Here is a 14,853-nt window from a genome sequence, read left to right as displayed (position 1 = left end):
CTAAAAAACAATATGTACGAAAAATATATATTGTGCACAAAAGAAAAGCAAACAATAATAAACCTATGTTTGAAAAATGTCAATAACTTATCTGAAAAAGGTAAAAAACATAGAATATATGAATACAATATATTAAAAAGAGAAAGAAATTAGGAAAATGAAAACAAAAAATAATAGAAGATAACGATTAAAAAAGACAAAGAAAAAAATTGGAAAATATTGAAAGCCGAACAGCGTAACCGGAAAACATGCTACAGTACTGCCCAGCCTAGTACTATAGCGCTGCGAAAAATACTTCCGGCGAGACCGAATCGACACATGTTATAACCGAGATTTAACTTTTGTGAATTAGGAGCACGCGGAATGGATGCTCACATATGTGTTGACTTGAAATTCCATGGGCTTCCGACAAACTCTACATGGAAGTACTTGGCCCAACATAAACAAGATTTCTACTCACATTCATCTCTGGTTATTAGTTTAGGCCCAAAATTTTCCATCCAGGAAACATCTTCCAGGTATCCCGTGTTAATAATTGCCTAAAAAAATAACTCATAGAACTTCTCTCAAGAAAAAGGTATCTTGTAGAACATGATTATTCGTGAAGTCGGACCTATCACTTCCCGAAATTATTAGTTAAGGGTTACCCCTTGCAATGGTCGGAGATTTTTTTTCGTACATTTTCTTTTCAAAACATTTGATCTCTTGAACCATGCGTTCAAATCACGAACCATTTGCATCGGTGGATTTCTTACGTTAAGATCTTTAAAACTAAATCACATGTTAATAGATTTTAATGAACATTTTTTTCACGAATAACTGGATTTAAAACCACGGAAGTTGAAAGAACATAAAACAATAAAAGACAAAAAAGAAACAATAAATACCAAAAAAATAAGAAAATCAAAAACCAAAACCTAAAACGCGGTTATGCTTTTTCACTTTTTTAAAGGAGCACACCTATGTTTTTCTGTTTGCGGGGAGCACGGTTGTGCTTCTTACAGAAGGACAAGCTATGTTTTTTGCATTTCTAGGAAACACAATTGCTCTTTTGGTGAAAACACATGTTGTGTTTTTGTTTTCTTTTTAGGGGAAGAAATATGTGTTTTTCCCGAGTTAATGCAAAAGACACCACTTTTCAACACAATGTAACGACTCAGTACCACAATTCATGCATGTCACAGTACTACTATTCGGTCTAATCGTTACAAAAAAGACTGACACCCGTATAACCCAGTATTGATAGTGTGTCTCACAGCACGGGCCCACCTATCAGGGCCTATGTGGCATGTTCTTTTTTGAAAAACCCTTCACTTTATCTTTATTCACATATACATCCTTTTTTGTCAAAGAAATTCCTAATGATTTTTTAGGAAAAAAGCCAGGCGCGCAGCCGACAGGATTCGAACCCGCGTCGAGCCGCTGGGTGTGCACGCTCCTTGCCGTTCCGCTACTACACCTATTGCGTGAACAATCACGCGTTATTTTAACCAGAAAGTGATCAGTGTCGCCATCACTTGTTCGAACACTTGTCACAACATCATCGTACATGTCCTTTATGAGGGTAATATACTTTTCTTAGACTTTGTGTTTCTCCAACGTCTACCACATGAAGTTTCGTGGTATCTTATCATAGGCCTTCTTCAAGTCAATAAACACTATATGCATGTCCTTATTTTTGCTCCCTACACCCTACGTCCGGTGAGAGTGTTTTTTGGCCTTAAAATTTATCCATAAAAGAGTATAATTTTATCTTTTCAATGCACTTTAAAATAAATAAAAAATGCTTCTCTCATCATATGCTAATCAAGATTAATAACATTTGACACATGGCCTTCTTAATTTCTACATGCACTTAGCTCATTAGGGCTTGTGTAATTAAAGAGGAGAGAGATGATGGCTTGCACCTTTTCAATGCATTTTTTTACTCTACCTAATAATTTGTCCTAAAATGTATATATGTATACGTTTCATCGGACGGAGGGAGTATATCTTTTCATAAGTTGTCGCCCAAGAAAATGGCTTTCATGGTCGACCTTCCACGCATGAAACTAAACTGATTTTTGTCACGCCTGTCATTCTTTTTAAACGGTTCTCGATGACTCTCTTCCATAGCTTCATTGTATGGATCATCGGCTTAATTCCATAATAATTAGTACAACTTTAAAGATCCCCCTTGTTTCTAAAGCCTGGTACAAATATACTTCGTCTTCATTCTTTTGGCATCTTGTTTGCTCGAAAAATGAGGTTGAAAAACTTGATTAGTCATACAATCTCTATGTTCTCAAGGCCTCTTCACACCTCAATGGGGATACAATCAAGGCTCATCGCTTTGCTTCCTTTCTTCCTTTTTAAAGCCTCCTTGACCTCTGACTCCTGGATTCGCCGCACAAAACGTCCCTTAGTATCAATGGTAGAGCTCTCACTCTCCCCATTGAACAACTTGTCGAATTACCCCGCCATCTATGCTTAATCTCCTCGTCCTTAACGAGGAGTTGGTCTGCTCCGTCCTTGATGCATTTGACTTGGTCAACATCTCTCATCTTTTTCTCTCATATCTTGGTCGTCTTGTCCCTTTCCCATTCCTTCGTGTCTAACTGCTGGTAGAGGTTCTCATACGTCGACCTCTTTCTTCACTCCTAGCTCGTTTTGCGATCTTCTTGATCAAATAAAAATAGAAGAAAAAATTGGAAAGAGCCAAAGAAAACGAAGGAAAAACTGACAAGCAAAACAATAAAAAAACATCGAAAGCCAAACAATGTGACTAGTGGAAAAACGTGCTACAGTACTAGTCCAGCCCAGTACTTTAGGGCTGCAAAAATGCCTCAGACGAGATCAAAGCTATGCCCGCTATAAGTGAGATATAGCTTTTCCTGTTTAACTTGACTTCCGTTGGGCTTCAAACTTATCTCTACATGGAAGGACTTGGCCCAATGTAAACAAGATTATATTCCCGTTATTGTTTGGTTATTAATTTGGGCCCAAAAATTTCCATCGAGAAAACATCTTCCAAGTGTCCCATAGAAGGGTGCTCCTATACGGCGCTGCAGGCGCCGGTTCCTGCTCCAGGCGCCTGCAGCGCCCCCTGTTGGCCGGGCCAATAATCATTGACTTACAAAAAACGAAAGAAGTAAAATAAATAAAATAATAAAATTAAAAGTCGTATTTTAAAAATGTTCATCGATTTTGGAAAGGTTCATAATTTTTCATAAAGTCAATCGAATTTAAAAAAAGTTCACTGAGTTCCAAAAAACGTTCATCGAATTGAAAAAAAGTTCATCATTTTTTTAAAAGTTCATCGAATTTTAAAAATGTTCATCGATTTTGAAAAAAGTTCATCATGTTTGAAAAAAGTTCTTCGAATATGGAATGAGTTCACAGATTTTGAAAAACAATTCACGGTTTTGAAAAAAAGTTCATCAAAATTGATAAAAGTTTGCATTTTTTTTAAAACTCATGGAATTTGAAAAAAGTTCACAGATTTTTAAAAAGTTTCATTGATTTTTTTGAAAAAATCAATGAATTTTATATAAAGAAAAATCATCAAAGTTGAAAAAAGTTCATCATAATTTATCAAACAAATAGTTTATAATAATTACAAAAAGTTCACCAATTTGAAAAAAGTTCGTGCAATTAAAAACAAAGACGAAAAAGTTAAAAAGTGAAAAAAAATAAAAAGACGTAAGAGAAAAGATAAAAGACTGTGTGAAGCATTACCTTGACAACTAAATCGCAACGGTGGAGTGGTTACTCGGTCCCACTGTCGACCGGCAGATCGCCGGTTCGAACCCCAACTACCGCAGGTTTTCTTTCTTCACTCCAGAAGAAAGCAGAAGATGGGTCGAGCCCTCGTAGAATGAGTTTGCTCAGCTTGAAATGAGTCTAACCTATCACTTTTCAGAATCACTACTTAAGGGGTACCCCTTCCAATGATCACTTTCACCTTTCTTTGCAGTGTGTCACTTGTCGCAACCTGTATTTTTTTTCTTCATTTTTTAAAAAGTTTTTATCTCTTATCTCTTGAACCGTCTGTTCAAATCACAAATTGGTTTCATTGTTAGAATTCTCGTGATGAGGTTTTCAAAACTAGATCCCATGTTAATATATTTTGATGAATATATTTTTATTTCATGAAAAAAGGGAATAAAAAAACTGGAAACAATAAAGGAAAAAATGAGAACTGACACAAAAAATAAAAAAAAACTAAAAACTAAAAAAAATCAAAATGGAACCCAGAAATACAATTGTAATTTTTTGCTTTTTCTGAAGCACAACTTTGCTTTCCTCTTTTCATGGAGCACAAAACTGTGTTTTTTTTTGGAAAGCACAATTATGCTTCTCGTGAAAGCATGGGCTGTTTTTTTTTTTCAAGAGAGCTGTGCTTTGTTATGTAAGGATAGGTTGTGATTCTCTCATAAACACGGCTATGTTTTTTCCGGTGTGATTATTGTGAAAGCACAGATTATGATTTTTTGCCTTTTTGGAAAAGCATATTTATGTTCCACGCATACCCATGCTGAAAAACCGTCGCTTCTAAAAAAATACATATGTAAAAATTTCTGCTAAATCCTAAAAAAACAATCGAAACCAAGAAGCCCAAAATAATAAATAAAACCAAAAAACGTGTGCAATAAAAAATGCGAGGGGCGTACAGAGCACGATACGTGGTGGGGGTCATGGAAGCGATCAAAGATGTATCCGTCAGCTAGTCACTCTCATCACTTTCAGATGAGCGCACGAATGTCCTTGTGATTTTGTTCAGCTCGATCCAGGCGACATCAAAGGTGAATGATCAAATTAAAGAAAGCTTCAAAAATACAAAGAAATTTCGTAGTTTTTTTTTTAGAAAAAGAGGATGACCCCAGGCCTCTGCATTTGGGAGATGCATGCGGCCATTTTATTGATTATTCTCGAGGACCTTACAAAGCAGTACAACAATATGTCTGAATGCACCATCTTGACAACATCTACCGCTACTCTTATCCATATGATGAAGGGGTGCAAGCTGGACCAAATACCCAGACCTCTCATCTAAGCCTAACATCTAAAGCCGGAGACCCTGACCGAGCCACATACCGGGTCCGGGGTACAAACCGGTCCGACGCACTCACATGTGTCGTAGCCGCCATCTTCCACTGGTCCATCTTGAGATCAGATTGATGTATCAGCCTTGGCAGGTGCCTCCGCCATCGACGCCATCATGACGCCAAACGACGACCTTCACCTACGCGAGTCCATCTCCAAGCAGGACGGAGATCCATGCTAGGATAGGGTCGCACCACCGCCGTCGCCCATCACCCACAAGCGCCACCCAGCTCCAAGGTTCCAAAGCGGCGCCTTCAAGAAGGGAACGGCGCCGTGAGCGCCGCCGCCGCCCAACAAAGTTAAGGCTTTCGCCCGGAAGACCTAGGGGAAGGGAAAGTGAGGGGATCAGTCCATACCGACGCCTCCAAGGAGGGGAACTAGATCCCCACCATTAGCAGCACCTCCTGTACAAAACCGGCAATCCAAGGAAGCGCGGCCCGACCAGGCTGGCCCGCACGCCGAACAGGGAAGGAGGGGAGGCGCTAGATCGCGCGCACCGGCCACTGTAAAAGCCGTCGTCGGATGCCAGCGATCACCGGATCCCGCCGCCCGTGCGGCTGAGACGCCGGATCCACCTCTCGCACGGCTGCTAACCTGCCGTGCCTCGCCAATGGAGCCGGCGCTCCAGATCCGGGACTCCGCATGCAGAGGCAGGGCAGCCTAGGCCCCGCCGCCATCATCCTTGGCGCCCCGGGCTTGCCCGGCGGCTGCCTCAGACGGCGGCGAGGAAGGGAGGGGGAGGGGAGGCGGCTAGGGTTGGGATGGAGGGAGGGAGGGAGACGTGCGTCAGAGGGGAGTAGCGTGCCCTCTTGGCGAAACGAAAGAGGTAATCAAGAAATTTCGTAGTGGTGCACTCTTTTGGATAAGCATGAAAATCTTACTGAAATCCCTTACCATTCGAAGTGAATAGTCCAGATACTCACACAATTGATGAGAGGGTCCGTTGTTTCAAAAGAAATATATGCTTGCAATTGCAAAGCAGCTTTTTTTAACATGGATGTAACAAGCAATTGAAGGGAGGTTAACTCCATGGAAGCTGCCTTAAAACATGTAGCTCCATGAGAGCTCCCCCCACAACGCTCAACTACCTTATTGTTGCTGTGTACAATGAATCAAATTAAGTATAGGAAATCAAGTATAGTTATCACCATGCATGACCAGTTCAGTTGTGGTCTTCGCTTGAGTAACGATTTGTCAGTTTCTTGGGTGCTCCGGCTTCCTTGGCTGCAGTTTTCAGTCCATTGAGAAGCTCCAGAGCGCAATGTCGCCTTCTTCCTCCCAGCTGCACTCGTCCTCCATGGCCATGGCCGTCGGCGCCGGAGCGAAGAACGCGCTGCACGGGTCCATCATCGCGTACTCCATGCACTTGGGCGACTGGAAGAACGCCTCGATCTCCGCGAGCGAGCACTGGCTGTAACCGTAGCCCAGGAGGTCCACGCCGTCGAGGTCGGCGGCGCCGCCGCTGCTCGCCGTTTCCGGGGAGCTCACCGGCGAGGCATTGCTGGAGGAGCTGCAGTAGTCCGGGGTGATGGCGTCGTCGGCACCGGCAAAGTCGACGGCATCAGCGCTGGCACTGTCGTCGGCACAGGCGAAGTCGACGACACTGGCGCCGGCACCGGCGGCTGCGGCTGCGGCGGCGACGCGCTGGATGGACTTGGGCGACATGGCGGCGGCGGGGAGGTCGAAGGGGAAGCGCACGGGGAAGTTGAGGTCGGCGGCGGCGGCGCCCCCCTTGAGGCAGAGCAGCGCGGCGTCGTAGGCGCGCGCGGCGGCCTCGGCGGTGGAGTGGGAGCCGAGCCATATCCTCGTCTTCTGCCCCGGCGCCCGGATCTCCGACACCCACGCGCCCCAGCTCCTCATCCGCACCCCCTTGTACGTCCTCATCTTGCCTCCAAGCTGCTGCTGCTGCTGCTGCTTCACCGCGACGCCATTGCCGTTGCTCCCTGCTGCAGCCGTCTTCACCATTGCTACGGCGAACCTCCTCCTAGCTCAGACTGCTCAGTCGGTTCCTCTCCTCCGATGCGACGGTCGATGGTTTTGGTTTGCGACGCAAGGCTTGTTGCTGAATGCTGCTGATGATCTGTGTGCTGGGCTCACTGGTCTGGTCGATGGTCCGAACGGGCTACTTATATAGGGCCCAAAAACTGCGTGTGCCTCGTCCACGGATTTGTTTACTGGCTGAGCACAACTAACAAACCATTACGTTCACATCACAGCGATACTCTGACAAAACAGTGCGCATATACAAACCCGCGGTCGTACATCTTGGCAATAATGCATGCGGAGGAAATAATATCGTAACAAAATCCAAGGGAGGAAGCATCCTGTGTGCTACTACTGCTACCGGTGCCATGCCATGTCCATTAGCAGCTTGTAGTTGTAGCAGTACTGTGCTAGCATAAAAAACAGTGCCCTGATTCGATTCGGGTGTGGCTTGCCCGGTCACGGCAACGGCATGATGCACTTGTTGCCTTTGCCTGCCTGCCTGCCTGGCCAAACCGAGTGGAGACTGCAGAGTGCATCGAGTGTCAACAGCACCTACCTGTCACTTGGAGCAGAGGCTGCTGGCTGCGTAGGTGAAGAAAGACCCGGTGGTGATTGGTGTCCCGCGGCGGGCCATGGTAAACGCCGCCCTTGGGGTCGTGTGAGATTGCAAGTCGCCACCGGGCTGCTGGTGGTCGATGGACTTCCGTGGCGCTTTCACATGTGGCACGTTCGTCAGTTAGTAGTTAGGACTACTGCTGAACATCAGAACATGGCCCGGCATGTGGCGTCGTGGTAAAAAGCTAAGAATCCAGAGCTAGATTGTGCGAGTATCTAAGCAGAAACACCATGAACGTTTGACATTAAGGCGCTGTCAAATACTACCGGCACTGCGTTCTCTCCTTCCACATGAGGGTGATGAGGCACGTGGCGTCGGAGTGAAAATCCAGGGCTAGGATCGTACGACGTGTAGTGAGCATCAAAGCAAAAAAACAGGACATCAAAGCAAAAGGTTCCAGACGTCTCGATCCGCCGGACTCCGCTGCATGTGTAATTAGTCGCCCGGTTGATTCCAGCTGTGGGTTAACTGTTAACTAATCAACCAACCAGTACACCACACCACACCACACCCTGCCGACGAGTTGACTGCACATGATTAGATTAGATTAGAGTTTACAGACGTACGTACGTACGTACCGCCCCTGGCGAAGCGAGACTAATGTCCGCCCTCTCCTCCTCCCACGCAGCGCGGCAGTGGGAATCCACGCGCACGACAACGGCAGGGTAACATGCATGCACGCACGCGCCGGAGGAGCTAGCGAGCTTTTTGTTCGCCATTGATTGTTGAGGTAATAGCATTAGGGGTCTTAAAACTTACACCAATGTGATAGTTGAGTCCTATAAGTTGAAAACTGACCCTACTCACTCTCAAAACTTGCAGGTAATGTGCAAGCACAGTCCAAACTCACCATCGGCCAATAGCACCGCGTCAAGTGGACAGGGCAGGCCAGCTCGTGACACTTTGCACCTAGCTCCCTCCGGATCTGCCTAATTATCCAGCCACCGTCGGCAGAGGGGAAGCATCTGAGTTAATTTGTCCCACAGCTCATAACTCTTTATTCCTTCTCTTTGTCTCTTCCTCTCTCTCTCTCTGTCAAAGTTGCGGAAGCCGGTCTGTCGTACGTCTCCTCCCGACCGATGTCGTCGCCGGAGTTCTTCGGTGGTGGCCAGGCACCGCCCCCCTTGGTGCACCTAGCGCGGTCGCACTCTGTGTACCCCCCCCCCCCGTCGCGATTACGGTGATATTCCCCTCCCTCCCCGGTTGTATGGTCTGCTCCCCCTCTCTGCTCCGGTCGCCGTCTATGGTGTGGAGGTGGTCTTGCACTCTACCCCCCCCCCTCTCTCTGCTCTGGTCGCGCGTCTCTGCTCTGGATGTAACCGTTGGGTTTTGTTCAGTAATGGATTTTGGCTAGGGTTTGGTTGTAAAATGAGGGTTTTCAGCAAGGGGTTTCGGCTATTGTTTTTTGCACCAAAGTTCTTGGTTGTTGATAGATGCTATAGATCATGAGATCATGTTAAAGCTATAGATGCTATAGATGCTCATATTTGGGGTGAAAAAGAAGTTGCTATAGATGAAATATTAACTGAATTTTGAAATGAATTTTTAACAGTAGTCTTAACTGAATTATTAACTGAATTCTGAACTCTGTTGATGCAGTGCGTGATTCATTGATGGGAAAAAGTGTTGACACTACTTATTTCACGCTGGAAATTGGGCATGGTGGACTTTTCTTAGAAGTAGTGAGTGAACTGGAGTATTACAGCTCTACTTTGGAGGTCCTGGACTATCTTGATCCTCCCACATTTTCATATGCAGTATTAGAAGAGCATCTTGTTGGAAATATGCCCTAGAGGCAATAATAGATTAGTTATTATTATATTTCCTTGTTCATAATAATCATTTATTATCCATGCTAGAATTGTATTGATTGGAAACTCAAATACATGTGTGGATACATAGACAACACACTGTCCCTAGTGAGCCTCTAGTTGACTAGTTCGTTGATCAAAGATGGTCAATGTTTCCTGGCCATAGGCAAGTGTTGTCACTTGATAACGGGATCACATCATTAGGAGAATCATGTGATGGACAAGACCCAAATTACAAACGTAGCATGTGATCGTGTTATTTTGTTGCTATTGTTTTCTGCGTGTCAAGTATTCATTCCTACGACCATGAGATCATGTAACTTACTGGCACCGGAGGAATACCTTGTGTGTATCAAACGTCGCAACGTAACTGGGTGACTATAAAGGTGCTCTACAGGTATCTCCGAAGGTATCCGTTTAGTTAGCATGGATCAAGACTGGGATTTGTCACTCCGTGTGACGGAGAGGTATCTCGGCGCCCACTCGGTAATACAACATCACATATAAGCCTTGCAAGCAATGTGACTCAAGTGTGAGTCACGGGGATCTTGTATTACGGAACGAGTAAAGAGACTTGCCGGTAACGAGATTGAAATAGGTATAGGGATACCAACGATCAAATCTCGGGCAAGTAACATACCCAAGGACAAAGGGAATGTTATACGGGATTATATGAATCCTTGGCAGAGAGGTTCAACCGATAAGATCTTTGTAGAATATGTAGGATCCAATATGGGCATCTAGGTCCCGCTATTGGATATTTACCGAGGAGTGTCTCGGGTCATGCCTACATAGTTCTCGAACCCGCAGGGTCTGCACACTTAAGGTTCGATGGTGTTTTAGTATAGTTGAGTTATATGTGTTGATGACCGAAGGTTGTTTGGAGTCCCAGATGAGATCACGGACGTCACGAGGGTTTCCGAAATGGTCCGAAAATGAAGATTGATATATAGGAAGTTGGTGTTTGGATTCCTGAAAATTTTTGGGCATTGCCAGCACTGTAACGGGAGTGACGAATGGGTTCTGGGGGCCCACTGGGTGGGCCCACCACCCCCAAGGGGTCCACGTGGGTTTATTGGATGTACAATAAGGTATAATGGGCTGACAAAGTCATCCAAGGAAAGCCCATGAGGAAAAAGTGGAAAATCCAAAGGAGGTGGGAAAATAAGGAAGGAGTCCTAATCCAAGTGGGATTGGAGAAGGACTCCTCCCTCTCTCCCACTTCGGCCGACCCAAGGAGGACTCCTTGGTGCGCCAAGGCTACCTCTCCCCTCCTCCTATATATACTAGAGGTTTAGGGCTTTTGAGACACAACTTTGCCACGTGCAACTCAAACCTACACCTCGTAGTTCTTCCTCTAGATTAGATTTCTGCGAAGCTCGGACGGAGCCCTGCAGGAATAGTTCATCACCAACACCGGCGCGCCGTCACGCTGCCGGAGAACTCATCTGCTTCTTCATCTCTCTTGCTGGATCAAGAAGACCGAGATCGTCATCAAGTTGTACGTGTGCTGAATGCGGAGGTGTCGTCCGTTCGGCGCTAGATCGGGACGGATCATGGGACGGATCGCGAGACGGTTCGTGGGACGAATCGAGGGACGGTTCGTGGGACGGTTCGAGGGACATGAAGACGTTCCACTACATCAACGCGTTTCTTAACGCTTCCCGCTATGCGATCTACAAGGGTACGTAGATCTAATCTCCACTCGTAGATGGACATCACCATGATAGGTCTTCGTGTGCGTAGGAAATTTTTTGTTTCCCATGAAACGTTCCCCAACACATCTAAGTTGGTTGGGATATCCTAAGAGGCAGCACATCATCTATTGGTGCTTACCTGACAAAATCATTTCAAATGGCATGATGAGAATTACAGGTGATCAAGATTTGCAGCAACTGGTGAGGTCTTAGTGTATTAAGAATAATGATTGACCATTCAGACTTCATTAGTAATTTCAGGCAAGATATGATACTGAAGGAGCCTTTAGTTACAAGTCCTGTTATAGTGTCTGAAAATACTGTTGACACCATGATTTGTGCCAATGTTGATAATCCAACTTCAGAAGTTAGCACAGTAGTAGATAATTTGCTTAGTCATGAGGGACATCTTCTTACTGAGGCAAATCTGCTTGCTGATGCTGCAGAACCAAATTTGCTGAATGATGCTTCTCAGCCAAATTTGGTAAATGATGCTCCCCAGCGACACTTGCAGAATGATGCTTCCCAACCACAGTTGTAGAATGATGTTTCCCAGCCAAACTTGCTGAGTGTTGTAGGTACTCAAAATTTGCAGACTGATGGTGTGTTGCTGCCAGAATCGGATTTCAGTGATAGTGATTATGACATAGATGATGGAGATGATGATTGATACGTCTCCATCGTATCTACTTTTCCAAACTCTTTTGCCCTTGTTTTGGACTCTAATTTGCATGATTTGAATGGAACTAACCCGGACTCACGCTGTTTTCAGCAGAATTGCCATGGTGTTGTTTTTGTGCAGAAATGAAAGTTCTCGGAACGTCCTGAAAATTTACGGAGAATTTTTCTGGAAAATATGAAAAATACCTGCGCAAAGATCCACCGGAGGGGATGGGCCAGTGGGCCACAAGCCCTGTTGCCGCGGCCACCCCCCTCGTCGCGGCAACCAAGCTTGTGGGGCCCACGTGGCTCTGCCGCCCCCAAACTCAGCTCTATAAATTCACTTTCGCCCAGGAAAAATATCAGAAGAGAAGATTTCATCGCGTTTGCGATACGGAGGCGCCGCCACATCCTGTTCTTCATCTGGAGGGAAGATCTGGAGTCCGTTTTGGGCTCCAGAGAGAGGAAATTGTCGCCATCGTCATCATCAACCTTCTTCCCTCTCCAATTCCATGAAGCTCTTCATCGTTCGTGAGTAATCTATTCGTAGGCTCGCTGGGCGGTGATGAGTAGGATGAGATCTATCATGTAATCGAGTTAATTTTGATGGGGATTGATCCCTAGTATCCACTATGTTCTCAAATTAATGTTGCTACTACTTTGCCATGCTTAATGCTTGTCACTAGTGTTGGAAATATGCCCTAGAGGCAATAATAAATTAGTTATCGTTATATTTCTTTGTTCATGATAATCGTTTATTATCCATGCTATAATTGTATTGATTGGGAACACACTGCATGTGTGGATACATAGATAAAACATTGTCCCTAGTAAGCCTCTAATTGACTAGCTCATTGATCAAAGATGGTCAAGGTTTCCTGACCATAGGCAAGTGTTGTCACTTGATAACGGGATCACATCATTAGGAGAATCATGTGATGGACTAGACCCAAACTAATAGACGTAGCATGTTGATCGTATCATTTTGTTGCTACTATTTTCTACGTGTCAAGTATTTGTTCCTATGACCATGAGATCATATAACTCACTGACACCGGAGGAATGCTTTGTGTGTATCAAACGTCGCAACGTAACTGGGTGACTATAAAGATGCTCTACAGGTATCTCCGAAGGTGTTCGTTGAGTTAGTATGGATCAAGACTGGGATTTGTCACTCCGTATGACGGAGAGGTATCTCGGGGCCCACTCAGTAATACAACATCACACACAAGCCTTGCAAGCAATGTGACTTAGTGTAAGTTGCGGGATCTTGTATTACGGAACGAGTAAAGAGACTTGTCGGTAAACGAGATTGAAATAGGTATGCGGATACTGACGATCGAATCTGAGGCAAGTAACATACCGAAGGACAAAGGGAATGACATACAGGATTACATGAATCCTTGGCACTGAGGTCCAAACGATAAGATCTTCGTAGAATATGTAGGATCCAATATGGGCATCCAGGTACCGCTATTGGATATTGACCGAGGAGTCTCTCGGGTCATGTCTACATAGTTCTCGAACCCGCAGGGTCTGCACACTTAAGGTTCGACGTTGTTTTATGCGTATTTGAGTTATATGGTTGGTTATCGAATGTTGTTCAGAGTCCCGGATGAGATCACGGACATCACGAGGGTTTCCGGAATGGTCCGGAAACGAAGATTGATATATAGGATGACCTCATTTGGTTACCGGAAGGTTTTCGTGCATTACCGAAAAAGTTTCGGGCTCATCGGTAGTGTAGTGGGAGTGCCGGGAGGGGTGCCGGGGACCATCAGGAGGGGTGTCACGCCCCAAGGGGTCTCATGGGCTATGGGAAGAGATAAACCAGCCCCTAGTGGGCTGGAATAAGTTCCCACTAAGGCCCATAAGGTTTGAGAAGGAAAAAACACAAGGTGGAAAGAGTTTCCAAGTGGGAAGGTGGAATCCTACTCCAAGTAGGATTGGAGTAGGACTCCTCCACCTCCAATTTCGGACAAACCTTTAGGTTTTTAGGCTACCTCCTCCCCTCCCTCCCTCCTATATATAGTGGGGTTTTAGGGCTGAATTGAGACAACTTTTGCCACGGCAGCCCGACCACATACCTCCACGGTTTTACCTCTAGATCGCGTTTCTGCGGAGCTCGGGCGGAGCCCTGCTGAGATTAGATCACCACCAACCTCCGGAGCGCCGTCACGCTGCCGGAGAACTCATCTACCTCTCTGTCTCTCTTGCTGGATCAAGAAGGCCGAGATCATCGTCGAGCTGTACGTGTGCTGAACGCGGAGGTGCCGTCCGTTCGGCACTAGATCGAAGCGGATCGTGGGACGGACCGCGGGACGGTTCGTGGGACGGTTCGCGGGGCGGATCGAGGGACGTGAGGACGTTCCACTACATCAACCGCATTCACTAACGCTTCTGCTGTGCGATCTACAAGGGTACGTGGATCGGAAATTCCCTCTCATAGATGGACATCACCATGATAGGTCTTCGTGCACGTAGGAAATTTTTTGTTTCCCATGCGACGTTCCCCAACAGTGGCATCAGAGCAAGGTTCATGCGTAGATGTCTTCTCGAGTAGAACACAAAAGTTTTTGTGGGCGGTGATGTGCGTTTTGCTGGCCTCCTTAGTCTTTTCTTGATTCCGCGGTATTGTTGGATCGAAGCGGCTCGGACCAACATTACTCGTACGCTTATGAGAGACTGGTTTCATCGCTTCGAGTAACTCCGTTGCTCAAAGATGATCGGCGAGTGTCGGTTTCTCCAACTTTAGTTGAATCGGATTTGACCGAGGAGGTCCTTGGATGAGGTTAAATAGCAATTCATATATCTCCGTTGTGGTGTTTGCGTAAGTAAGATGCGATCCTACTAGATACCCATGGTCACCACGTAAAACATGCAACAACAATTAGAGGACGTCTAACTTGTTTTTTGCAGGGTATGCTTGTGATGTGATATGGCCAATGATGTGATGTGATATATTGGATGTATGAGATGATCATGTTGTAACAGTTAA

General features: G+C 45.5%; 1 protein-coding gene across 1 annotated transcript; it reads right to left on the bottom strand.

The window, feature by feature from the left end:
* Positions 1-6,028: 6,028 nt before the first annotated feature.
* On the bottom strand, positions 6,029-7,182 carry LOC123410063 (ethylene-responsive transcription factor ERF014-like). The gene has a single exon (XM_045102952.1). It carries the CDS (start codon positions 7,048-7,050, stop codon positions 6,319-6,321), a length of 732 nt encoding a protein of 243 aa, XP_044958887.1. The 5' UTR covers positions 7,051-7,182; the 3' UTR covers positions 6,029-6,318.
* Between the last annotated feature and the right edge of the window lie 7,671 nt (positions 7,183-14,853).

This window comes from Hordeum vulgare, chromosome 7H, assembly GCF_904849725.1.
Source record: "Hordeum vulgare subsp. vulgare chromosome 7H, MorexV3_pseudomolecules_assembly, whole genome shotgun sequence".
Lineage (NCBI taxonomy): Eukaryota > Viridiplantae > Streptophyta > Magnoliopsida > Poales > Poaceae > Hordeum > Hordeum vulgare.
Note: the sequence above shows the minus strand (reverse complement) of the source record. Positions and strands in the feature narration are given on the sequence as shown.

Bases quoted from the DNA above. Each gene is read 5' to 3' on its own strand.
- LOC123410063 (XM_045102952.1), bottom strand. From the start codon at position 7,050: ATGGTGAAGACGGCTGCAGCAGGGAGCAACGGCAATGGCGTCGCGGTG.